General features: G+C 43.1%; 1 protein-coding gene across 1 annotated transcript; it reads right to left on the bottom strand.

Annotated features, from left to right (window-relative positions):
• Positions 1 to 4,150: 4,150 nt before the first annotated feature.
• Positions 4,151 to 16,081, bottom strand: F2RL1 (F2R like trypsin receptor 1). The gene is made up of 2 exons (XM_006186717.3): positions 15,558 to 16,081; positions 4,151 to 6,473 (listed from the first exon to the last, which is right to left on the bottom strand). The coding sequence occupies exons 1-2, from the start codon at positions 15,637 to 15,639 to the stop codon at positions 5,362 to 5,364; spliced, it is 1,194 nt and encodes a 397-aa protein (XP_006186779.1). The 5' UTR covers positions 15,640 to 16,081; the 3' UTR covers positions 4,151 to 5,361.
• Between the last annotated feature and the right edge of the window lie 11,131 nt (positions 16,082 to 27,212).

Here is a 27,212-nt window from a genome sequence, read left to right as displayed (position 1 = left end):
GGATAAAGAAGTGGCAAACAACTATAAGGAAACAAACTGGACAACCTAGAAGAAATGGACAAGTTTCTGGAAACATATAGTCCACCAAGACTGAATCAAGAAGACATAGACCACTTGAAGAGACTGATCACTAGAAATGAAATAGAATTAGCAATTAAAAAACCTCCCTGCAAACAAAAGTCCAGGACCAGATGGCTTCACTGGGGAATTCTATCAAACATACAAAAAAAGCTCATACCAATCCTTCCCAAACTCTTCCAAAGGATTGAAAAGGAGGGAATACTCCCAAACTCATTCTATGAAGCCACCATCACCCTGATACCAAAACCTGACAAAGACACTACCAAAAAAAGAAAATCACAGGCCAATATCGTTAATGAACATAGATGCAAAAATCCTCAACAAAATACTAGCAAACAGAATCCAACAGCACTTAAAAAGATCATACACCATGATCAAGTTGTATTCATCCCAGGGACACAAAAATGATTCAACATATGCAAATCAATCAATGTGATAAACCACATTAACAAGAGAAAGGATAGAAATCACATGATCATCTCAATAGATGCAGACAAAGCATCTGATAAAATTCAACACCCATTTATGATAAAGACTCTTACCAAAGTGGGTATACAGGGAATATATCACAACATAATAAAAGCTATTTATGACAAACCTACAGCCACCATAATTCTCAACGGTGAAAAACTGAGAGCCTTATCACTAAAATCTGGAACCAGACAAGGATGCCCACTCTCACCACTTCTATTCAACATAGTCTTGGAAGTCTTAGCCACAGCAACCAGGTAAGAAAAAGAAATAAAATGGATCCAAATTGGAAGAGAAGAGGTAAAATTGCCACTATATGTGGATGACATGATACTATATATAGAAAACTCTAAAAGCTCCACACAGAAGCTACTAAAGCTGATAAAAGAATTCAGCAAGTTAGCAGGATACAAGATTAAAAAAAAAGGAGGAGGGGAGAGAATAGCTCAAGTGATACAGCGCATGCTCAGCACACAAGAGATCCTGGGTTCAAGCCCCAGTACCCCTTCCAAGCAGAAATCAATAAATAAACTAAATTACCTCCCCCTCATTAAAAAAAAAATCAGCTGTATTTCTTTTCACTAACAATGAATTAGCAGGAAAAGAAAGTAAGGAAACATTCCCTTTTAAAACTGCATCAAAAACAATAAAACACTTAGGAATAAATCTGACCAAGGAGGTGAAAGACTTATACATGGAGAACTACAAAGCACTGATTAAGGAAATTAAAGATGACTTAAAGAAATGGAAAGATATCCCAAGCTCTTGGATTGGAAGAATCAATATCATTAAAATGACCATACTGCCCAAGGCAATCTACAGATTTAATGCCATTCCTACCAAACTACCCAGGACATTTTTCACGGAACTAAACAATCCTAAAATTTATATGGAAGCACAAAAGACCCAGAATTGCCAAAGCAATACTGAGGAAAAATAATGAAGCTGGAGGAATAACCCTCCCAGACTTCAGACAATACTACAACGCTACAGTAATCAAAATAGCTTGGTATTGGCATAAAAACAGACATATGGATCAATGGAACAGAATAGAGAGCCCAGAAATAAACCCACAGACCTATGGTCAATTAATCTTCAACAAAGGAGGCAAGAATATACAATGGAGGAAAGACAGTCTCTTCAGCAAGTCGTCTTGGGAAAACTGGATAGCATGTAAATCAATGAAGTTCGAACTCTCTCTCACACATACACAAAAATAAACTCAAAATGGCTTTAAGACTTAAATATAAGACAAGACATGATAAATCTCTTAGAAGATAACATAGGCAAAACATTTTCTGTCATAAATCTTAGCAATGTTCTCCTAGGGCAGTCGACCCAGGCAATAGAAATAAAAGCAATTTTTTTTTAAATAAATAAATAAAAGGAAAAATTAACAAATGGGACCTAATTAAACTCATAAGCTTTTGCACAGCAAAAGAAGCCATAAGCAAAACAAAATAACAATCTACAGAATGGGAGAAAATATTTGCAAATGATGTGCTGACAAAGGCTTAATTTCCAGAATATATAAACAGCTCATACAACTTAATAATAAAAAAACTAACAACCCAATCCAAAAATGGGCAGAAGACCTAAATAAGCAATTCTACAATGAAGACATACAAATGGCCAATAGGCACATGAAAAAATGCTCAATATCACTAATTATTGAGAAATGCAAATCAAAACTATAATGAGGTATCACCTCACACCAGTCAGAATGGCCATCATTCAAAAGTCCACAAATGATAAATGCTGGAGAGGGTATGGAGAAAAGGGAACCCTTCTACACTGCTGGTGGGGATATAGTTTGGTGCAGCCGTTATGGGAAACAGTATGGATATACCTCAAAAAACTAAAAATAGACTTACCATATGATCCAGCAATCCCATTTCTGGGTATATATTCTATATTCTAATTCAAAAAGATACCTGCATCCCAATGTTCATAGCAGCACTATATACAATGGTCAAGACATGGAAGCAACCTAAATGTCCATCAACAGATGACTGGATAAAGAAGTTGTAGTATATTTATACAATGGAATACTACTCAGCCATAAAAAGACTAAAATAATGCCATCTGAAGCAACATGGATGGACATGGAGAATGTCATTCTAAGTGAAGTAAGCCAGAAAGAGAAAGAAAAATAGCATATGATACCACTCATATGTGCAATCTAAAAGAAAAAGAAAGGACACTATGAAATCATCTACAAAACAGAAACAGACTCGCAGACATAGTAAACAATCTTATGGTTACCAGGGAAAGCAGGTGGGAAGGAATAAATTTGGGAGTTTGAGATTTACAACTGTTAGCCACTATAAATAAAAATAGATTTTAAAAAGTTTCTTCTATGTGGAACTATGTTCAATATCTTATAATAACCTTTAATGAAAAAGAATATGAAAATGAATATATGTATGTATATGCATGACTGGGACATTGTGCTGTACACCAGAAATTGACACATTGTAACTGACTGTACTTCAATTAAAAAAAAAAAAGTGGCAAATACCAAAAAAAAAAAAAGTTTTCTACTGGATCAGCCCATAGACCACCTTGTGAGGCCACTGTGAGCCATTTGTTTCTGTTCCCTTTGATCCTGTGTTCACCATCTTTTGCTTCCCTCCCAAAAAGAAAAATAAAGACAACCCCACAAGCCTGCTATGAGACTGAAAGCAGAGTCAGCAGGCAAGGAAGGCAGGGTGTATCTGGCACTGGAGGGAAAGTGGGCAGATCAGAACTGAAATCTCATCAGCAGTCAGAGAATAGTAATAATGCTGCAAAAAATTTATGAGTGCATGTATGTGCCAAACACTGAATCCTTATAACTCTATAAAGATAGTATAATCTTTATTTTACAGATGAGGAAAAAGAGGCAAAGAGAAGCATCTTCCCTAAGGAGACCAAAACAGAGAAATGATGGAGTTGGAATTCAGCCCTGCCTGGCAGCTCAGGGCCTGCAGTCTTGGCCACTAGGCTGTGCAGCTTCAGTACAAATTAAAACAAGAATGAAATTTTTGCCCAATCACATTGGTACCTTTTCAAAAGACTGATAGATCAGGTGTGGAAGAGCATTTCAGGACATAGGTGCAAACGTACTTTTTGGTAGAAGAATAAATTACTGAAGGCAATTTGGTCAGTGTTACCGAAACTTACATCTAACTTGTGACCTGGCCTTTCTACTTCCAGGAACTCATCCTAAAGAAATACAGAGGTGTCTGCATACAGATGTTCAATGCAGCACTCCTTTAATAGGAGCAAAAGAGAGAGAGAGAGAGAAACAATTTTAGGAGCCACAGGTAGGAAAATGACTACATTCATCACTGTACATCCAAAATATTAAATAGTCTGCAGCCTTTAAAAATGGAGGTCAAGCCAGAGACGCAGGCATGGAAAGAATTCTAAAATGTGGTTAAAGGAAAAACAGTGATCGCAGAGCACTGTGTACAGCATGGACCTATTTATGTAAAAAATAAGGTGTGAACATCACATCATTCCTTCTTAGAAGGGGAGTGATGCCATCGCTTCCCTTCTCTCTCTCCTTCCCTCAAAAACAAAAACAAAAAAGCAAAACCCACGCAGTCAGAAATGAGTCATAAAAAAGCGACATGTTATTTATAAATCAATCATACAATAAAATAATTATTTTAAAAGGTCACAAATGCAACAGTTGTATAAAGTCAACCTGGAGTCAAGTACCTCTTCAAATACATTGCAAATCACCTCTATTTTAGTGTTCCTTTCCAAAGCAGATGTGGTTCAAACCCAGTCATGGCTTTGTAATTTCGTATTTGATAGCGAGTCAATAAAGCTGACAATAAACAGTCCAACAATAATTTTTTAAAATACCGAGTGGTAAATGCTCTTCTTAGTTGCGAAAGAGTCAATTACTCAGACAGCCTGAAGATTTCACTGAAGTCAGTAAAAAATTACATGAAATTAATTGTTCCATGTTTAAAATCCTCATTGTATTTTCCTTGAAGTGATAATAATGCATACAAAAGGGCTGATAAAGAAATAATTGAAAGTCCCAGTAAGACAAGCTTCATTATAAGCTAAACATAAAAGAGACACACAGCATTCTGCTTGCTTTTCTTTTCAAAAAATACCATGGCCCCTTATTAAGTGGAAGAGCAGTACTTAGACCAGTGGTTCCCAAACTCTGGTGTGCACAAGGCTCATTAAAATGCAGGTTCCTGGACCCTGTTCCCAGACTCCGAGCTCACATTCCTGAGTCTGATGAATCTGCATTTTTAAACAAGATCCACAACGATTTTGATGAGGTGGTACAAGAACCCCAGAGACCATTCAGATTCTACTGTCCAGTCCTAACTGGCTACCAGTGGTTGGACACCTGATTCTGGACCTCTCCCTCAGCTCTCTAGTATCCTCATTATAAAGCCAGTCAATTGGACTGATCATCTCTGAGGGCCCTTAAGCTCTAACAAGGCTGTGACTGACCCCAGATGTAAAAGAAATGTAGTTTCAGCTAAGAACTTAGTCTTCATGCCAAGACTAGTTTTTGTAAATCACTGAGTTTCTGTCTTTTCCTTCTGAAAAGTCTGCTTCTGTCAGTTTCACTTCTGGGAGCACCTGAGTAGAGGAATTCTGAAACTGACTTCTCTGTTAATTTGGGGCACTTTCCTTATGCAAACAGGGAAGCTCCCAGCAATCCTGAGAGGCACTGCAAATACATGGTATGTGTTGAGACCTCTGGTTAGAGAACACCATTAACATCCCTGTAACGTTGAGCAGGCTCCAAATCCTCCAGCACAACTTCCGTTGGAAGACCTGGAAAACTCAATAGGAGGTTTTAACACTTGTTGAACTTGAAGAGTAAGAGCTGGATTTCCTAGAGAATTTCTTTGATGTGATGGATACTTGCATCCGCTTTACGGTACGGACACTCCTGCAAAGAAGGGCATTCTTTGCATGATCCCTGAAGTCTTGTGAAACGAAGTAATAGACAAAAGGGTCAATGCAGCTGTTGAGGGTGGAGAGGCAGAGGGCGACGATGTACAGGGCGTAGACATGGCTCTGGCCCCAGTTTTTAATCAGGAAGTAGTGCACCACGAGCAGAAGGTTGCTGGGAGTGAAACAGATGAGGTACATGGCCAGGACAGTGATGATGAGCTTGATGGCCCTCTGCCTCTTCTTTCCCGAGTTTTCATCCATGGTGGAAGACCGGAGTGTCCTGATCATCAGCACATAAGCAGAGGCTGTGAGGAAGGCGGGGAACAGAAAGACTCCAATGGCCAAAGAGAGGAAGTAATTGAACATGTCCCCCACCAACACCTCCTCAGGCAGAACATCATGACAGGTGGTGATGTTAAGGGCGGGGATGTTGATGGTCTGCTTCACCACGTACAAGGGGATGGTCACCAGCAGGATCAGGAGCCATATTCCCAGAGAGACACCGATGGCAATGTTTGCCTTCTTCCTGGGGTGCACCATGGGGTTCACGATGACCCAGTACCTCTGTACGCTGAGGCAGGTCATGAAGAGGATGGAACAGTACATGTTGCCATAGAAAAAGCCAATGAGGACCTTGCAAAGAGATTCCCCGTAAATCCAGTTGTTGCCATGTATGTGGTAGGCGATCTTCAGAGGGAACCAGATAACAGAGAGGAGGTCTGCCAAGGCCAGATTGGCCATGTAAATCACAGCGGGGTGCTTCTTCTTTGTTCGGAAAAGAAAGACCCACAGGGCCATGCCATTACTTGGCAAACCGACCACAAATACGATCGTGTAGACAATGGGGAGAAAGACAGTGGTCAGTTTGCCAGTGAGGACGGAGGTAGAAAACTCATCCACGGAGAAGCCAGGTACCACCGTCACTCCTTTCCCTGAGATGTGAGGTGGGCTATCAGCCTTACCAATGAGACTTCTTCCTTTAGAGGGTCTACTGGTTCCTGTATGAGAAAGGCAAGGCAGACAAGGGTCATTACAGAAATCAGCAGGAATGCTGGTTTGTGCAAATGAAAGTATGTTATTTTCTTCTTTTTTTTTTTTTCTTTACAATCCAGTATTTTTTTTAATTGGAGGGCTGTCAAATATATCTGGAATATAACATTGATTTCTATGCATCTCAAAAAAACTGACAGTATTTCCACTTCTTTTTACAAGCTGTCCACACTCATGAGTTCTTAACTGTTCTTCTAATGGCCATCTGTGTTTCTCTGGCCGCAAGACAGGATCTATTCCTGAGCCCAAAGTCCAACCAGTGAGATTCCCAGGAGAACAAGAGATAATCCCTCTCCAGCCACAAGGACAGCCTCCATGGGCAGGGATGCGCCACTCCTGTGTGGGCTCCATGGAGACCTCCCCACGACTGCCAGCTGGCAGGCCAGCCTTCTGGCCTCCAGGTCACTAACAGTGGGTACACTATCTGTGTTCAGACAAAGTTGTATTCTGACTTTCAAGCAAGTAACAGGTAAGCTTTAACAACTTCTACTCTCATCCCTGTATCATGAATGCAAATTTACAAACCACAAAAGTGTGGCATAGCCCCCTCCTGCCCCAGCCAAGTGCTCGTGGACCAGCAGAGGAAAATGGAGGGACAATCTGAGGACACGGCAGGAACTTAGTTTAATCTAGGGGAACAGTAGCCCTTCACCACGGCCTCACAGTATCCAGGGAGGAGGTTAAACCTGCTCACAAGTATATCTGATAATTTGTACGCTGAGTTATCATTTTTTCCTCTTCCACCTTTGCACCCATGTTCAGCAAGATGATTCATTACTATGAAGGCTTCCCTATTAAGAATTAACAGTGAGGGGAAGGGTAATAGCTCAGTGGTAGAGCATGTACTTCGCATGCATGAGGTCCTGGGTTCACTCCCCTGTATCTCCATTAAAAAAAAAATTAACAGTGGTTACTGTGGGTAGAGGATGACAGGGTGTGCAGATCAATACTTCACTTTTCATGTAGTGGAATGGGTAGCCCCCCAAATCCAACCCCCTAGAATCTGTGATCATTGACCTTATTTAGAAAAAAGGTTTTTCTAGATGTTATAAGGATCTTGAGATGAAGTGATCACCCTGGATTATCCAGGTGGGCCCTAAATCCAGTGACAAGTGTCTTTATAAGAGAAAGGCAGAGGGAGATTTAAGAGAGAAGGAAAAGACAGAAAGGAGAAAGCAATGTGAAAATGGAGGCAGAGACTGGAGTAACACCAAGGAACAAGCCAGGGAATGCCAAGAAATGCCAACAGCCACCAGAAGCTGGAGGAGGCAAAGGACGGATTCTCCCCCAGAGCCTTCAGATGTGCCCGCACCTTGATTTCAGACGTCTGATCTCCAGAACCGTGAGAGAATAAACTCCTACTGTCTGAAAACAGCAGCTTGTGGCCACTTGTTCTGGCAGCCCCCCGAGTTAAAACACTTAGGACAGACCCATCTCGTCCCAGTTTCTTTTATAATTGTTTTACAAGAGCATACATTATTTTAAATTAAAAAAATAAAATAACATTCCCACATATGACCGTGTTCGTCAAAACTTGGCTATAACGCATGGTAAGAAATATATTCTGTATGGTAACCCAGTTCCAGTACATATAACCATAACGGGAAAAGTTTCACAAAATCGTAATTACCCTTATTATGCAGGGTACACATTAAGACTTTCCATTGTCTTCCACTCCATTCTATAAAAAGCCAGTCAACACCTTCTACATTGACTTCATGACCCACTTAACATGTTTTTCAAAGCCACTAAGCAGAGTGACCTATTTTGATCCCCAAGGGAACAGTAACAACATATCTATAGACATGAAATATCTGTGGAACTCGCTCTGGAAATCAAAATAGCAAAGCCCCTGCATGAGAGTATAGGATTCTTTAATTCTAGGGCTGTCATAATTCCTTTAGCATCCCCACAGCCCCTGGCCTCACCCTGGACCCACACCAGGTGTTCAGCACACCTGGGATGGATGGAAAATCTCAGTGAGCCACACTGAAGAGGGACGTGAGGGAGAATCACTATGCCCCGCGCTCCTGATCCTTTCTTTAGAGCTCTAGCCTGGCCCAGTTAGTGCCCAAACCACACACAGACAGCAGCAGGGGACTGCAGGAGGACCACTCTACAAAATAAGACCACCTTAATACACAAGCACCAACGCTTAATAAGGGCTCATTTCATGTGTCCTGCATTGATTTCAACACTGCATGTATTAACTTACTTCACCTTCACAGCAACCTGATGAGCAGGCACTATTAAGAGCCTCATTTTCTAGATGCACAAAACGAAGCACAAAAAAGTTGAGTAACTTTCCCAAGGTTGAAGAGTTGCTAGGTAGGAGAGTCAGGATTCACGCCCAGGCAGCCCATTTCCAGAATCCCCAGTTCTAACCTCTGTATCCCACTGCCCATCTCTGCGGCCCTGACCTGAGGTTACACGCTAGAGTCCACTGAGATTGACCTAACCTGTGCGGTGGATTCCACACATGTGTTCTCAAATGGAAATTTTTTTTTTAATTGAAGTACAGTCAGTTACAATGTGTCAATTTCCAGTGCACAGCACAATGTCCCAGCCATGCATAGACATACTTATGTTCGTCAACAGAAAATATTAAATGTCCAATTTTACCATTTAAAAACTCCCCTCTTGGAATCAGCCCCTCCTCCAATAACTTATACATTTATTTGTATTAATAGTAACACATTCTGGAAAGCTTTCAGAAGTGTGAGAGAATCCTATAAATTCTCCATTGGTCTGAAAAGCGTTCACCAGCTCTCCAGAGAGACTGGACACTGGACCCGTGTTCTGAGGACTCATCCATTCAAAGGGCTGGGACATCTGCCCCAGAAATAGCCTACCAGAGATCAAAGCAATGAATTAGGCTGCATTTCTGCAGAATGGAGGCACCAACATTTTCTAATTTCTAATTAACGCTTTTTCCCTTAGTACCAAAAAAAAAGTTACATAACTTGCTCTATGAAAGGGAAGAAAATGTAAGCATTCATTGTCCATAGTGACTCACATGACAAAAATGATAACCAGAGGGGTGGGTATAGCTCAGTGGTAGAGGGCATGCTCAGTATACACGAGGTCCTGGGTTCGATGCCCAATACCTCCATTAAAAAAAAAAAATAGATAACCAGACATTATTTGCCTCCTAGGAGAAGAAGCACCTGTGAAGTTACCTTGCAAAAAACAAACTCGAATCTCAACAAGCTTCTCAATCCAACTGTCAAATTGATTGAAATAAAGGGGACAACAGGACATGTTAAATAACACAAGAATGTAGTCAGCAAAATCCAGGCTGTAGAAATTGCTGCAAGACAAGGACCTCATTTCTTCAAGATATAAATTAGAAGGCAAAGAATAAAATAATAAAGAGCTGTGGAGGTGGGACTTGCAGATTAAAAGATTTAAAAGATGATATCATTATTTTTAAATTCTTTTGATGTTGATAGTCTTGTAAAGTTCATGTTTTTCCCTTTCTAGGGCTAGATGAGATTTACTTGTCTGTTGTATGAAAAACTGATGATCAGGAAAAGCTCTTCATTTTGTGGACATGGAAAGAAAACAAATACTAAGATGGATTATATTTTTAATTCTATAAATAAATTTCTGAACCAGTATCAAATCTAGATTAATGCATCCATAAGATTCAAGCCATTTCTATTTAATCATTTCACTACCCTAGTGTCATAACCTGTTAACCAGTATATTATTTCCTAGCTCTGAAACTTGTTTTTTGATTATCCAGCCTTGAAATTAAATAATTTTGAATAACAATAAAAAAGACAGTATCAAACTTAATATGTGGACCCTATTTGGATGCTGATTCAAATAAACTATTAAAATACAATTGATGACATTTATGAGACAATTAGAAATTTGAACACTATTTGATTGTTTTACACAATTTTTGTCAGTGGTTATTATGTGGTTGTGTTTGAAAAAGAAATAACCAACTTTTATGAATACATCCTGAAATATTTTAAGATGAAATTATATCTGGATTTATTTCAAGACTGGACCCCTCCGACACTGTTGGGGGGATGTAAAGTGGTACAGTCACTGTGGGGCACAATCTGGAAGTTCCTTAGATGGCTCACCACAGAGTGGCCGTATGACTCAGCAATTCCTACTCCGAAGTACATACTCAGAAGAAAGGGAAACATGTGCCCACAGTACCTGTACAGGAATGTTCATAGCAGCATTATCCATAAGAGCCCCAAAGTAGAAATAACTCAAATGTCTACCAACTGATGCATGGATAAATAAAATGTGGTTTAGGCATACAATTGGTTATTTAGCAATAAAAGGAAATGAAGTACTGACACATGCCGCAACATGGATGAACCTTGAAATGATTATGCTTCTGAAAGAAGCCAGTCACAAAGGAATATGTACTGTATGATTCCATTTATAACAAATGTCCTGAATAGGCAGATCCATAGACAAAAAGTAGATGAGTGGTTGCCAGGAGCTGGGGAATGGGGCAATTGGGAGGTGACGGCTAAGGGGTGGGGTGTTCTTATGGGGTAATAAAAATATTCTAAAGTTGATTTTGGCGCTGAATAGATAACTCTGTGAATATTATAAAAATGATTGACTGGTAGACTTTAAATAGGTGAATTGTTTGGTATGCAAATTATATGTAAATAAAGCAGTTAAAAATGAACACAGGACAAAGGGCAGGAAATAGGCTAGGGCACAACTATTAAAGCTGAGTGAGGGCTTCGAGGGAGTCCTTATAATAGTCTGTTCTCTTAGGTCTAAAGTTTTCCATAAAAACAAACACATACCAGCTCAGGAAGGTTCATGTAGAGAGGCATCCAAATCTGTTTTAGGTAACAATACTATAATAAAAAGAGGAGAAGAGCCAGACATACTAAAAAAAGAAAGATGGGCAAGGATTCAAAGAGAGAAAGAAAAATTTCGTGAAAATATTCCAACACCCAACCTTGAATGGGCTCAATTTAAAATACCATTCATATCAGCTGTGTTGTTCACTGTACCAGTCCCAGAGCGCACAACCAGCACGCTGCTTGTTATAACACTGGTAAATGTCGAGATGCTGCCGAAAGGTTCCTGAAGCCCTTTCTGCTCAGTACATAGACTTTTACCTCATCCGGTGTGCTGCACCACTCACCAAAACTCACAGAACTTGTCTGGAACTGATGCTACCCCAGTTCCCAACTCAATAAGCCAGATAAAATCATGTCTAGTTTAGAGTGAAGAAATTTAATGTACATATGAAATTTAAGCACATATAAAGTATCTGGCTACAAAAGCACCCCCATTTGGGGGCTATAATCAACAATACTTGCCCAAGTATGCAAGAATACAAACCCACAGATGCTCAAGGCAGCAGCGCCCACCCCAATTACAAACAAACAGGAAATGAGCAATGTTCCTCAGCCCCCATTCCTAACTTAGCATATCCCCAGCACAGTCTCTAGCATTAGTAGTAGACACTACACTATCCAATAAATATTGAAATGGAAAGACAGCCACAATATACTGCCACTTGAAAAAAGCAGTTGGCAGAATATGCTTCCATTACTAATAATAAAATTATAATTTGTTTGCAAATCTGAGGTCTAGAAAAATACCCACTAAACTATAAACACCTCTGGAGAGGGGAGAACTTACTTTTTTTTATGTCACACGTCTCTATATTGTTCCGATTGCATTTTCAAAGAACTGTAAATTGGTACAATCTATTTGGAGAGCATTTTGGCAAAACATCAAAATTTTAAGTGTGCTTGCCCTATGGTCCATCATTTTATTGCTAGGAATAAGTATTGCTAGCACAAAAATACTGTATTACAAGAATATTTACTAGAATATTATTTATCATCCTAACACAAAAATGCTAGTCTCAATGTCCACCAAAAAACAAAAAAGGCTTGTTCGATAACTTATGGCATTTATACAACGAGTAATATTTTCCCTATGAAAGTATGGACCGATTTTTCCATACTGACCATGAATAGATCTATCAGGTTAAAAAAAAATTGCAGGACAGAATTTATAGTATTAGCCTTCTATTGTTATGAAATATATGTATTTGTGCACAGAGAAGTCTGTTGAGAGAGGAGAGAACAGGGGCTGTTCAGTTTTTTTAACCCTTCTGATTTGTACAATTTTCGGGTTAAAAAAATGGAAGTAAAATTTTTAACTTTAAAAACACTACTTGTTCTTTGTTATATTAAGCATCGTTCTGGGGCCCACCCTCCCTACCAAACCAAGTCCAGAGCAGCTACTGTATCTGAGTTAACTCTCCTCTTGTGCCCTTTATCCCCTCACCCCAGATTTCTTCTGCTCTCGACCTTTGGGAGCACAGATTGAAAAATAAAAAGCTCCAATTGCCGGCATCCCTCCCTAGGTACATTTTAGGCCATTTTCATGTGTTCTCTGAGGAGGAACTGTTTCCCTCTCAACACCTGCCCACCTAATAAAACCCTACGAAAGTCAAACACAGACTTCACTAAAGAATCACCCATCAAGGTTAATTAGTAACTACGGGGCCAGCGAGGGCACCAAACACAAATTTAAAGTCCCATCTTCAGGTTCATTACAGTGTTCTCTCTTATTACAAAACACTGGAAATATCCCACGTGTCCATCAACAGAGGGCCAATTAAACATTACATCGTCTACTAACATTTTAGAGTCATTAAAAATGTTTTATATTTACAGGACATGCTACTGATGTTTATATAAACACATACTTGTACAAAACATTTCTGTATTTGTGAATACATCTTTATGCATTCTGCCTGAAAGCATGGGAAAGACTAGAAACCAAAATGTTAGCAGTACTTTGGGTACTGAGGGCGTTTTAATTAACATCACCCCCTTTTTTCGGGTTCATTTTTCCCCTCCAGTGATCACATGTGACTTGTATAACTAAAAACCAATTACAAAGAGAACACGAGTTTCCGTCTCCAGGAGGAAAACGGGAATGACGAGCTTATCAGGACTTACCAGGTCTGTGACAAAAGTGGGAAGAAAGAAATGCCTGAGAGAAGCCAACTTAAATGCCCAACTGCCATCACCAGGTCACTCTGGGCAACTCACTTCACTTAGTTCTTCACTATTTATTGAGGTCCTGTAGGGAATGAGACTGTGCTGGACCGTGGCAACGGAGGTACCACTAGGGTCCCTGGCCTCCTGGAGTATATGATCCAGTGGGGCAAAGATTAAACATATTTACACAAATAACTATCAATGACTGTTGTGACAGGAAAGAAAGCAGGGGCCTGGCGGACTGTTTTCCTTGCCGCTCCCCCCAGTTCAGTGGGCCCCATCTGTAAAATGAGAAGGATGTGCTCTAGGCTGAGTTCCCTTCCACAAAGCAGTCTTATGTGGGTAAGGCCTTTGGGAAGAAAAATCAAACCAACTATCTGTCCTGCAGCCAACTGAGGAGCACACAAGAGGGTCAAAATCAAGGAGGTGAACAGACAGCACTCAGGGGCAGAAACACTGGTGATGCCTTATTTCTTGTTCAAAATCAATTTAGTTTCAAGCTAGGAGGAAAGCTCCATCTGCCTCAAGTCTCTGTTACTTAGCTGACCCTTTAGGAAAGTTACCCTGCAAAAGAATAAAAGTATGTGGAGGAGAAAAACAAACAACAACAACAACGAAAAAAACAAAGTGCAATATTAAATAGTTCTGGTTAACAAGTATCTTGATTTTGTTGTTAAATTAGGTCCACATTATACTCCGGGAATCCCCCCAGCCCCTCACTTTGTAAACAAGAACAAGCCAAACACTCAGGCAAGCTTCCTGTAGGAACCATATGAATCATCAACATCCACATATTTTTTTTAAAAATGTTTGCGCATACTAAGCTTCGTTCCTAAATCTTAAGTTTATGACTTTAAAAGACAAAGAGAAACGGACATGTGTTCATCACAGTTTCAGTACCTCCTGGAAATAAATAAATGCCTTTATTCTGAAGCTGACAATAAAGTGTACCAGTGGTGCAGTTTTCAAGCATCCACTATAACACCCCTTTTCTGTAACTCCAGAAGGAAAAGAATCACATTCTACAATCTAATTCAAATCCACAATGATCTGCTCTATTACAATGTATTTATGAAGAGGATAAAAGTGAGAAACTGCCTTTTACAACAGGTCTGCAAATTTCGCAGGGAAGTTCAAAACTCCCTTTTAAGGCAACCCTGGCTACCACAAACAGTGGGGCGTCCGTTAGCATCACAGTTGGGCGATACCAGGCCAGACAGCGCCCACGCCCTCAGAAGCCTGCTCAGCCCGGGAGATTCCACCCCCAGCCGGACAAGTTCGAGCACACCCGTCGCAGAACACCTAGGGCAGCACACCCGGCGCATCCGGCCGTGGCGCACAATGTGGCACCGAAGTATCGGGAAACCCAGGGCCGTAAAGTCACTTGGTCGAATGTAAGGCAAGGTCCAAGAGGTTTCATTTGTTAATCTGCTCAATTGGCCTAAAACTCAATGAGCACTAGTCACCTCGAGAAACCAGCAGAGTCCGGCTCTGACTTCCATGCTCGGGCCATCCACTGTGCCAGAGGAGCTGTGGGCCGACCCCAAAGAGCTGGCTCCGAAAAGCGAGGGAGAAAGTTCCCAGGCCCCGAGCTCCCACCTACTCCACCTCCCTGAGCCGTCAACTCGCTTCCTCCGCGGGTCCCGCAGCACCAGCCCGGAGTCTCAAGAGTATGCGAAATGCACCTTAATGACTTGCGTTTGCAAAGAAAACCCTGGGGGCGGAGAGGCTAAGCCCTCTGGGTAGTCTGTAGATACGAGCACTCCTTCCCCTTCCTTTCCCCTCCGCAGACTACAGCCTTTCGCGATTGTCCCAGCTGGCTGCTCCCCTGGCGCAGGGATTCCCCCGTCAAATAAGCCGAGAGGAAGCTGTGGGATACGGAGAAGTGGTGGGGGGCGCTGCAGAGCACCTTTCGCGCACCTGCCCTGCTTCCACCGCCTGCCCTGCTTCCACCGCCTGCCCACCACCCGCTCGTTAGCGGCACCAGCCCTCCTTAACCAAGTGTCTCACCTAGGACAGTGCGATTGCAGGAGGCAGAGGCCGCCAGCAGGATGGCGACCCCCAGCAGCCACGCCGCGCTCAAGCTTCTCATCCTTCCAGCAGCCCCGACGCCGGGAGGACGGAGAGTTTGCCGCCACCGATTCGAAACTCAGAGTCCCACTCGCCGAGCGGAGAGAAAGCCACCCTCTCACCTGCCCCTAATTGGAGCCTCTGCGCGCGCCTTCCAGGAGCTGGATAAGTTTCAGTGAAACCCAAGCCGCTCGGCGCACCTGTGCGAGGCCACGCCCCGGGGCCGGAACGTGCAGCTCCGCCGCGCCGTTCGAACGCCCGGCGCCGCAGCCCCGCCCCCGCCCACCTGGCCGTGCGCTACGGCCCCGCCTCCGCGGCCTGAGGTGCCAGCCGTGAAGTAGCTGTATTGGAATGCAAAGGGCTGGAACTCTCCGATCGCGGGATCACCCAGGCCTGGGCAACGCCTAAAACTACATTTAACCTTTAATTACTCCCAGGGAGCCAGCGTTTCCACCCCGCTTCCTCCCCTTTCCTAAATGGCAAAAAGCCAAGACCCGAGCTCACTGAAAATATCGTTCCGTTGGTAACTGGGGGAGTCTTCCCAGTGTCATGGGCACTGTGGGATGAGGGGGGAGTTTCTAATCTGATTGGCAAGGGGACGGCTGCGGACACCCACGAAAGCGATGGGGAGCCGGAAGGGGGTCAGGGAACTGGGATTAGGTTTCTGCTTTGCTGTTAACTAGCTGTGACCCTAATAAACCTCTCACCCCCTTCTAGGCCCATTTTCCAGTCTGCACGGGGAAGCAGGGGCGAGGAAACAGTTGTAACAGCTACTTTAAGTGCCTTGTGAAAAATGATTCTGGTTTAATCCCAGAAAAACCCAAGCAAGAAGTAGGATTACTATTCCCATTTGACAGACGAGGAAATAGAGTTTAGAAAGGTTGGATAAATTGCCCACAGTCACTAGACACAGTTTGTAAATGTCCATCACGTGTAAAACTGAGTCTGTGACTCTCACTTCCATCTGTTAATCACTGAACTATAAATGCTTCCACCGGTCCTTTCCACATTGGCATCCCATAGTCCAAAATATAAGCAGTGTGTATGTATGTGGAAAAATATAAGAGGGGGTGGGGAGAGGAGTGTAAGATTGCTGATAAGTGCAAAGGGCCTTCATCATACTTTTTACTTGCTTTACTGTTATCTATTTAAACTCTTGGGTAGTGGAGGAGCAGAAAAGAGAAACCTGAGTGCTGTATTGAGATATTTAAAGGATTAGCGTGTAGAAGAGGATTAGACATGTTTTGAGTAGTTCCAGAGAGCAGAAATGGGTAGAAGTTGCAATGGGGGGGCTGATCTGGGCTCAATGTAGGAAGAGATTTCTAACAAGTCCCACTGGTTCCAGTCCCAGTGGCTTACTGGTGAGGTTAAGACCCTGGTCACTATAGAGCTTGCTGCAAAGGGCCAGGCATCTGCCTGGCAGGTTGGAGAGGAAGTTCCCTCCCAGGATCAGGGGCCACGTCGGGTGAGCCCAGGTAGTCTCTTGAGGGCCTGAGCCCTGAGAGTCCATGATTCTTCCTAGAAGACCAAAGTTTGGTGAGTCAGTTGCCAGTAACCATCATTAATTGTTGAACAACCATAAACTGAATGGCCATCTTCTTGGGCCTGTGAGTTTCTAGGATGGTGCTTACATCTGGTTAAGGGCCCATGTCCTGTAGGTTACCTCTCAGGGCCACATATCTTAGCCTATGCCCTCTTTTCCTCCCAGGAAAAGGTGACTCTGGAAGCAGCATCAGGGACTTCCCCATCCTGTCCAGGAGACAGTTCTGATAGGGATCAGGACACGCCTGAGGGTCTTTCTCTAAGGAAGAGATTCAGTCCTATGATTTGAATCTCTGTGATATCCCGTCAGTCTTTCCGAGCCTCCATTTCATGATCTGCAATGTATTACTCTTATATCTATGATCTGCTGGTTGTGAAGATTCATTTTGTTCAGTGTCCATAAAGTGCTTCTTAACACAGCTCTTGGTCTCTAGGAAATACTCTAGAAACAGTAGCTACCAGAAAATGACCACCTCAAGGGAGAATCTTCCTCTTTTCAGAGAACAATGCATCCAGGTCCAGCTATTTTCAACTTGAATTTTCATTAGTATTTTATAGAACTACGCTTTGAATCCTCAAAATTCCCAAGAAGATATTTTATTGAACAATGCTATGAGTTAATTATCTCAAGAATGTGGTTTCTTCCAGCAGCCTGACTACATTCATTTGAGTCAGTTTGCAGATGTTTTCTCAGGACTTGGGGGTGAGAGGATTTGTTTTTTTAATTTCAGTGACTCCTTTGCCCTGAAGGGCTTGGGCAGCTTTATGACTTTGTGGAAGAGTACAGAGAAATAACCACAGGCACTGCTAGGCCGCCTGGCTTTCAGGGATTGGGAACTTTGTGCAGTTTCCCACCCACTACAACTCTAAGGAAAACAAGGTAGGAACTAGGGGAGGCCAAACATGGAGGGAAACGCCATTTCATTCAATCATTTTTACAATTCTACATTTATCAAAACTCTGAAGAAGCAAAGACATAATCCCTGTACTCTTGGGTCCCTGTCAAACATAGATGGAGGAAATGTTACATTCATTCACTCACTCGCTCATAGAGCGAACACTCTGGACAAGGTTAGGGGTGAACTTTGCACGGTAAATCCTTTGGTCAATTCTCAGTCTTCATGTTACTCAACCTGACAGTGGAATTTGGCACAACTGACCTGTCTCTCCTTCTTGAATGCCACGTTCACTTGGCCTCCTGGACCACTCTTGTCTTGATTCTCCTCCTACCTCAGTTCTACACTCTGGAGCAACCCCAGGTTTGTCCCTGGACTTCTTTTCAATATACGCACATTTCCTTTGGTGAGTTAATCCAGTTCTGTGGTTTTAAATACCATCTTTTTGCTGATGACTCCCAAATTTGTTTTCTCAGATTTCTCCACTCCAGACACATATCATATCCATCCAGCTACTCAACATCTCTACTTGGACTGTAGACACATCAAGCATAAGTTCAAAACTAAATTCCTCATCCAACCCACCCCTCTCACAGCTTTTCCTTCTCCTTAAATTGCAACTCTGTCCCTTGAGTTGCTCAGATCAAAAATCCTGGAGTTATCTGTGACTTTTTTCTCTTATATTCCACATCTGACCCATTAGGGAAAACTACCTTGAAAATATATCCAAAGTACCACCCTGGTGCAAGTTACCATTTCCTTTCACTTAGATTATTAGAATAGCCTTGTGATCTGTCTCCCTCTTTCTACCCATAACCCTCTACACAGTCTTCTCTCAACACAGCAGTCAGAATGAACCTGTTAAACTGTGCATCAGTTCAGATCACTTCCTTATTTAAAATACTGAAGTAGCTCCCCACTTCCTCTGTGGACAAACCAGTCTGTCAAAGGCTTACACATCCTGCCCCCCCACACACACCCACACACACATACACACACACAAAACCCCCTTAACTTCATTTCCTCTGTTCCCCTCACTCATTCTGCTCCAGCCATGCACACCCCATTGCCATTCCTTTGCCTGGAATGCTTTTCCCTCAAATACCTACAGAGCTTTCATCCTAACTTCCTTCAGATCTTTGCTAAAATGCTACCTGCTCAGTGGTGCCTTCTCAGAACACCTTATTTAACATTATACTCCCATCCTCCCTCCATACTTTGTTTTCCTCCATGCCAGGGATCACCAGTATTGATATTCTACATGTATTTATTTATTATCGTGTTCTCCCACTGCAATGTAAACTCCATGAGTATAGTTTTTTTGGTTTTGTTTTTCAGTTTGTGGCATTTTTAAAAGGATTTGTAAATTAACACCATCCAAAGCTGGCAACTGCCTCTTATATACTCATTTCTATAATGTCAAGTTATTATTTAAGTTCCAGTTTAAATTACTTTTCTTAAAATGCAGAAAGGCAGATATCTAAAACACTGCAAAAGTCAACTTTTAAAATGTGGAGGACAGAGATTTTTGACTGTTTTGTCCAGCTCTAGAACAATGCCTAGCACATAGAATGAGCTGAACAAATACTTATGAATGAGTGAATTTTTATATCTTGTACACCTACTATCTTTCACTCACTCAGCTAGAAGCTAAGATTGCAAAGATTCACGTCTCTACCTCCACTGAGCTGATGGTCAAATGTAAAGAGAGATGTGTAAGTCAGTCAAGTGCTGGGGGGAGGGGTCGGTGAGTGATGTATCATTCAAAGGCTCTGGACACAGGGAGAAAGAATGACCCTTGCCTGGGGGAATCAGAAAAAGCTTCCTGGAGGAGGGGGCATTTGAAGAGGACTTTGGAGAATGAGTAATTCACCGGGTGAATTATTTAAAATGAGGCTAGCTGCTGTAACACATAGATCTCCAAATCTTAGGGGTTCACTGAAGTAGATGTTTATTTCTTACTCAAAGAAAAATCCAAGTCTAAATTTAGTGAAGTTTTCTCCTCCAAGTAGGGATCAGCGAGCAGCTTCTCCCAACCTAGGACCCTGCCACCTTCAACTCAAGGCCTCTGAGGTCCCTACAGAAGGAGAAGAGCGTGAAGGATCCCACGGATTCAGTTTCCACGGCGCTGGCCGGAAAGTGACGCACAGTCACTTCCGTGTTCCATTAGCCAGAACTTGCCACACGTGGCCACGGGCCACTGCAAGGGAGGCTGTGTGCCCAGCAGGAAGAGGAAAGGAGCCCATGGGGCAGCTAGCCACTGTCTGTTATCCCAGGCATAGTGGACTAGAGACAGGCGCCCCAAGAGAAAGAACAGTATGAAAGTGTGGTATGTTTTGGAAACGCTGTGGTGGGAACCCAGAGAGTGTGAAGGAAAGTGGCCAGAGATAACACTAGGAAGGTAAGTTGAGAGTTGTGTCTTATTCAGGGGACCTGCTGAGGGCTCAAGCCCGGGACACAGCCTCTCAGATCTAAGAGACTGCTCTGGAGAGGCAAGGGAGGAGCCAGGATATACAGGAGTTTTTGCAGCAAAGACCAGGTAGTCGGTACATTAAAAGATTACTGTTAATTAAAGAAAGCCTGATATCTCAAGTTAAGGAATTTAACACTTTTTTATGTATGGGAAGGTGCAAAGATCTGGGCTCATTGAAATCATTCCTTTGATGTGCACCTAGCTCTCTAGGGCCAGGATCCCATTCTTTCCCCTGCTGAGTCGCCTCAGGTTGCACTGTTGGAAGTGGCAGCAGAGGCTGGGCTGCCTGCTTGTCTATATCCTGAGTTCCCTCTGCTCACTGTCCTGGGTGGCAGTAGTGGCTGATGATTTGATGGCCACAGCATCCTTTGTTTACTGCTATGACAGGCAATATTTTTCAGTCACAGACTCCCCTATGAAGGGCTTGTATTTACTATGAAAAAGACTTTGGACTTTAATCCTGAGGGCATTGAAATTGAACCATCCTGCTTCAGCCCTATCTTCACATCCCTGAGATTGGCAGGGTGGCCTTTCTGGGACTACAAGAAAAAACTCAATCAAATAGGAGCTGGAGGTGGAAGAACTAGGGAGAAGAAAATGGGAGAAGAGAGATTCACTCCTACCACAAGTGCTGCCCACATGAGCATCTCAGTCCCACCAATCAACCCCTCCCCATCTTTTTAATCACCATGTGGCATAATCATTCACCCTCCTCATGTGCTTGCTTCATTAAGTAACCACAGGCACAGACGCCATCGCCTGGCTCTGCTCCCCCAGCCTTACCCCTTTTCCGAAAGGTGAGATGGGACTGCATTTCTGTTTATGCTCCTCCCTGTGATGTGTCACACAAGCACACCTCCAGCCCAGTTGGAAAGCCTTGTAGCATTTGTCCTTAAAAATATTTCCCCCAACTGCTTGAATGGTGGAAACAAAAAATCTGAAAAGTTAAAAAAACAAAAACAAAAAAACCCCAAAGATCATCAGCCTAGAGAATAGTTGGTAGCTAATGCCTGAAATGAGTAACATTTGAAATTATTTCTTTGGGTCTGGCAAGCCTTTGGGAAGCTGGAGACCTCCATCACCATACCAGCCTTTGCCTCCCATCCCGACCCCTCCCTCCGCTCTGCGGCTCCCGAGCTGAATGATGCTCAGGGCCTCCCTTCCTCATACCAGAGGCCTTCTAAGGGCCCCTCCAGCTCTAACTGATGAGTTGAAGTAAACTAACACTTCAGAGAGATGATTGGAGAGTGTGGTGAGCAAGGCCTTTCCGGAGGGAGTCCAGCCTGGGGCGGAGGCTACGGGCCGACTGTGGGACCAGAGAGCGGGGACAAGGACAGACCCTGCCACCTTGCTCCACCCCAGGGGCTCTCAGTGTCAGGAGGAGCCAGAACTCCTGGACTAACCACCAGGAATGAAAGCCACCAACTCAATTTGAAAGAAGGCAAACTGCTGGCTTTTCTTGTAAAATCTGTTACAACAGCCTCTTTAGATAAGTGGCCAAAAAATAAAAAAATAAAAAAAATAAAAAGACACTCAACGCCAGAATATAGCTGTTTTCCAATGTGGTTGTTCAGTCTCCACCACAAGCCCCACCCGCAACCTGTGGTGGTTCATTTTTAGTGTCTCATCTAAAGAAGAAATGTTTCCCCTTTCTGAGAACACGTACAACTCAGGCTTATTAAGTTGATTGTAAGAGAGACAATTTTTGTGATGGAAAATACAAAAGAAGGAAGGGAGGGAAGGGAGGAAGGAAGGATCCATAGGTAACTGCTCTTAACAGTTGGATCAACATCTTTCTAGTTAGAGAGCTATCTTTTTAAAAACAGAATTAAGATTACGTTGCATAACTGTCTTATTACTTAGTTTTCCCCATTCGACATCCTAGGATCATCTTCCCAAAATCTTAAATATTCTTCCACAGCACCATTTTTGGTTGCTGTAGAATATTTCATCTTCTCAGTAGATCTTAATTTATTTAATCTGTTGTAGCATATCCAGATTATTTCAGGTTTTTGTCGTTGTGTTTTAGGTAAGACAGAGATAAATGTATCCTGATACATACATTTTTCTTTTCTGCAATCTCAGATTATTCCTTTTTTGATTTTGTATTTTTTATCGTGGTAAAATACATGTAACGTTATCTAAGTGTACAGCTTAGTGGCATTAGATACATTCACAATGTTGTGCAACACCACAAATATCCATTTAGAACTTTTTCATCATCCCAAACAGAAACTCCCTATTCCTTTAACAATAGCTTCCCATTCTGCCCTCCCCTCAGCTCCTGGTAACCACCATCCTACGTCATCTCTATGAGTTTACCTGTTCCAGATAAATCCTGTAAGTGAAGCACACAATATCTGTCCTTTTGTGTCTGGCTTATTTCACGTAGCATAGTGTCTTCAAGGTTCATCCACATTGTAGCCTGTGTCAGAATTTCCTTCCTTTTTCAGGCTATTATTCCACTGTACGTATAGGTCACATTTTGTTGATCATTCCTCTGTTGAGGGACACTTGGGTTGTTTCCATCTTTTGGTTATGGTGAATAATGCTGCTATGAATAGAGGTGTACAAGTATCTGTCCGGCTTCCTGCTTTCAGTTCTTTTGGGAACATACCTAGGAGTGGAATTGCTGGAACACATGGTAATTCTATGTTTAACTTTTTGAGGAGCCACCAAACTGTTTTCCACAATGACTGCACCATGCCTTGAGCTAGGTAAATGAAAAATGAATCTGTTCCAAAAGCCTCATGTCAACTTGGCCTGGAAAGGTCTAACGTCCATATTTCAGGATGGTGGAACCTCACTGGGCTGTGAAATGTGGGTGTCCCCCCTTAACGACAGGGGCAATGGAGAACTGGTGGCATCCAGGAAAGGGTGACCGAAAGGGACCATGTCAAGTTAAAGTGGTGGGTGAAGGGACTGGGTGTTTGGTCTGGTGAAGATCAGGTGTTTCCTCTCCACAAAGACCTGTCTCCAGGGCTGTGAGAGGCTGTCCGGTGGCAGAGCAGACAGACCTTTCTGCAGCCGTGGAGGTAGAAGAAAAGCTGGGAGAAACACCAGGAGACCGGCTTTGGCTGAACACTGCCCTGAGGCCGGGAGCCCTGGGCGGCGGCAGAGGTGGTAGGGGGGCTCCTGGGAATGGTCATCACTAAGGCCCCGGGATCCTGGGAAGCCAGGGAGAATACAGCACAGAGCAGTAGCTCACACTTCCTGGGATTCTTTTATTGTTGTTCTGCTTTTGAACAAATGGGAAGGCGGAGCTCGGAGGGTTTTTTGGTGAAAAGTATCTCTTTCCTTTTTAAAAAGGAAATCAGGAAGCACACAGTCTCAATACAGATAGCTGTATAATTGCTGGACTATGAATTTCATTTTGATAAATTTAAACATTAATCAAAATAAACTATTTAAGAAGAGCCCTCTTACCTGAAATGCTTCTCTAGAAGCTGGAGGTGCAGAAGAAAATGGGATCAGAGATAAGAGTTCTGAGGCTGAAAACTGCTTAGTCAGGTGTCCTTATGGCTTTGGATGCCTTGCCAGGCGGCTCAGTGAACAACACCTGAGCGAGCACACAGCTGCAGCCCCTTGAGGATGCATTTCTTCTTTAATTGGACTCCCATTTACCACTTCTTTCTCAGCTTTGCTTCCTTTCTAATTGTTTTCTGAGTCCTTTTTATTTATTATTACTAGAAATAGTTACTAGTGCTGTCCAGCAAATATTTCTGCTTCTCCCCTTCAGCGTGTTGGGCATTGCTTCCCCCTAGATTATTCCTTTAGGACAAAAAATTTTTAGAGATGGGTGGATTTGCTACATCCAAACATTCTATTAATTTTAAAAGTTTTCCTGGTTATTATCAAATTACCCTTCAGGAACACTGTACCAATTTATAGTCCCATCAGCAGTGTGTGGGTGTCCATCTCCTCACATCTTCACCAGCACTGGGTGTTACTGTTTTGAAAAATCTTTACTAGTTTGATATCTGCTCTAATTTTAATATTTACTTACTCAAGGAGCAGAGTAGGGCAAAGGATTTTTTCCGAAGAGATAGGGAGCTGTGATTCTAAAGCATAATCTAAGCACACAATCAGTAAATATTTGTACAAATGCTATGTGCTCTTTTTCAGCAGTTACTTAATTGAGTGGATATAGTGCTGGAGTAAGAGACTTGCTTCACAGGCCTTTGTACTTACTGGCTACGGACAGTAAGCAAGCAAACAGAGGCCTCTGAGTCTCAGATTTCTCTTATATGAAATGGCTGTTCAACCCACAGGGTGGTGTGACAGTGAAACAAGAAAATGTACATAAAAGTCCTTTGGAAACCGTGAAAGCACTATACATGACCCGAGGATTCTAACTGTTGCTACCGTTAGCCACAGTGATAAATCATGTTATAGCTAACCTTAAATAAACCATGTTGTTTTTAGACAAATCATCCCGTTATCCCTAGCCGACCAAAGGTCTTCCCTCTGCAATCCAGCAGGATTAGATGACCATCAGCCCGGAGATAGGACAGACTGTCCGGGTGAGAGGGAGAGAGTTTAGAGCCACTTCCTAACAGCCCAGGATCTTACAGCTTCACAAAGAAACCAGATGCATGAGACAGATGCAACTGCAAAAACCAGTCAGGGATGTCAGAGGAGGAACCGAGACCAGCATGTGGCCTCAGTCCTGAAAAGCTACTTGTGTTCGCGCCAGGGGCCAAGCCCTACCAAGGGGTAAGGGCTAAGAAGAAACCGTAGCCCTCAAGCAGGGCCAGGCTGGGGGTCTCTGTTCTTGGCAGGGGCTGGGAAGAAGCCTGGGATCCCTGGCGAAGCTGTGGAGACCGACAAAGGCCTGTGGGCAGCTGGTAAGGAGGGGGAGGGGCGTAGAGAGACGGGGGCGTTTGGATTTACTATGAAAGACGACTGGGGGGCACACAGGCCCAGAGAGCAGAGTTAGTTGCTGGCAGTTTAAGCACAGCTCGGGGAACGCAGAGGAACGAGGGGCTGGGAAATCTCCTAAAGAGTAGGGCGGTAATTCTCAGCTGCTCAGGGCAGCAGAAACTGGTTTGGTCCTGTTGTTTAGCGTTTGTGAGCTTCTCATTAGCATCTGAAGGAAGTGCACAAAGAACACTCACCAAGCCTTTAGAATAGAGCTCAGCCTGCTGGGCTGGGAAGGGGCGTGCAGGGGCGGGGGTGGGGGAGCCTAATTGCTCTGAAGACGGCAGCCTGACTTCAAGAATCCAGTGATCTACGGGACCCTAAGAAGGAACCGAATCCCTTTCCATCCCACCTAAAGCCAAAGTCATTCTATTGATAAAACTTCCTAAGTTCTCAGCTACTTCTCTCATTGGTCCAATATAGAAAGCGTAGTAATTTTGGAAAGAAAGAAATGATTGTAACAGCAATGTTGAATTATTAACTCACTCACTCTTACCTATATCGTATGAAATAGAAACTAGTCTTGCCTTCTTGTTAGAAATAAAATGCTTGCGAAGTAGTTTCAGAATCAGATGCCAAACTCATAACCTGGTAGCAGAGGCATCCCCGTAGTGACACCAAATGCTTGTGTTACCAGATGCTTCCCTGAGTTTTTTGCACTGATTAGAAATTAGGTGTTTATTTCTCAGGCATGAAAAAAAAAATCAGGCCAGTTTTTGGCTTTGGAGCCCAAGGATGGCAAGGAGGTGTGTCCAGGGATTCAGGTTTATGTCCTCAAAGAATCACAATGAGGCACTGCATGTGTAAGCACTGCATGCTCCTGTGAGAGGGAGGAAGATGGAGAGGACCAGGATGGAGTTTAAAGCACAAAGAATCCCAGCTCCATCCTGCCAGCTCTAGCACCTGGGAAATGAAACTCACTTTGGAAATGCAAATGACTCACCAAGGAGTTTGGCGTTTTGGCTTAAGACAAGCTAACTGTGGCTTTGAAGACCTTTTGGGTTCCGCTGGGTTGGTTGCTATTGGAGCCGAAGGAGATGGGGAGCGTAAAGGGCTTAGTAAAGCGTCAAGTGCTAAAGGAACATTCAGTTTTAGAGACAGTGTTGAGTCTTGAATATTTCAAAGCCCACTGAACTAGCCAATGGAAGAGACAAGATTTTGCATGGACTCTATTCCATCGGCCAGGGTAGACACAGTCTTGATCTAGAGCTGCTTCTATTCTTAAAATCTGATTTCCTGTTTCTCCCTGCCCCTCTCCTCCCCAACAGCACCACACAGACTGGGGGCCTCTGTTGGGCAGGGTTCTGTGCCAGACTGAGTGAGCCAATGACACTGCAGCTGCATGGGTCGAAGAGAAAAACGGACCCGCAGCCCCCAACATGAAAGCCACCTGCAAGCATCAGAGATAATGCAGGGTGAAGGTGAGGTGGAGGAGCCAACAGGGCCAGGAGCTGAAGTGGTGGATGGGAAGAGAAGCTTAAAGGTCAAGATATCCCAGAACCACAGGAAGAGAATTGCTTATTGCGCTGTGCCCAGCGGGCTCCCCAAACAGCCCTCCAGGCTGTGGCTGGTTCATCAGATAGTAAAATCCCTCCTTCCAAGATGAGTCATTTCCATTTCCAGAGGGAGTTTTATTTCTGAATAACTGAGCTAGACAAAATAACTTAGAGGCTGCAGGGCCTCACTGGTTAAGAGCTAGGACTTCTGGGCAAAACTGTTTGGATTTGAATCTTGACTTCATCTCTTATATGCTGTGCGACCTTA

This window comes from Camelus ferus, chromosome 3 (assembly GCF_009834535.1).
Source record: "Camelus ferus isolate YT-003-E chromosome 3, BCGSAC_Cfer_1.0, whole genome shotgun sequence".
NCBI classification, from domain to species: Eukaryota; Metazoa; Chordata; class Mammalia; order Artiodactyla; family Camelidae; genus Camelus; species Camelus ferus.
This window is presented reverse-complemented; position numbering and strand designations above follow the sequence as displayed.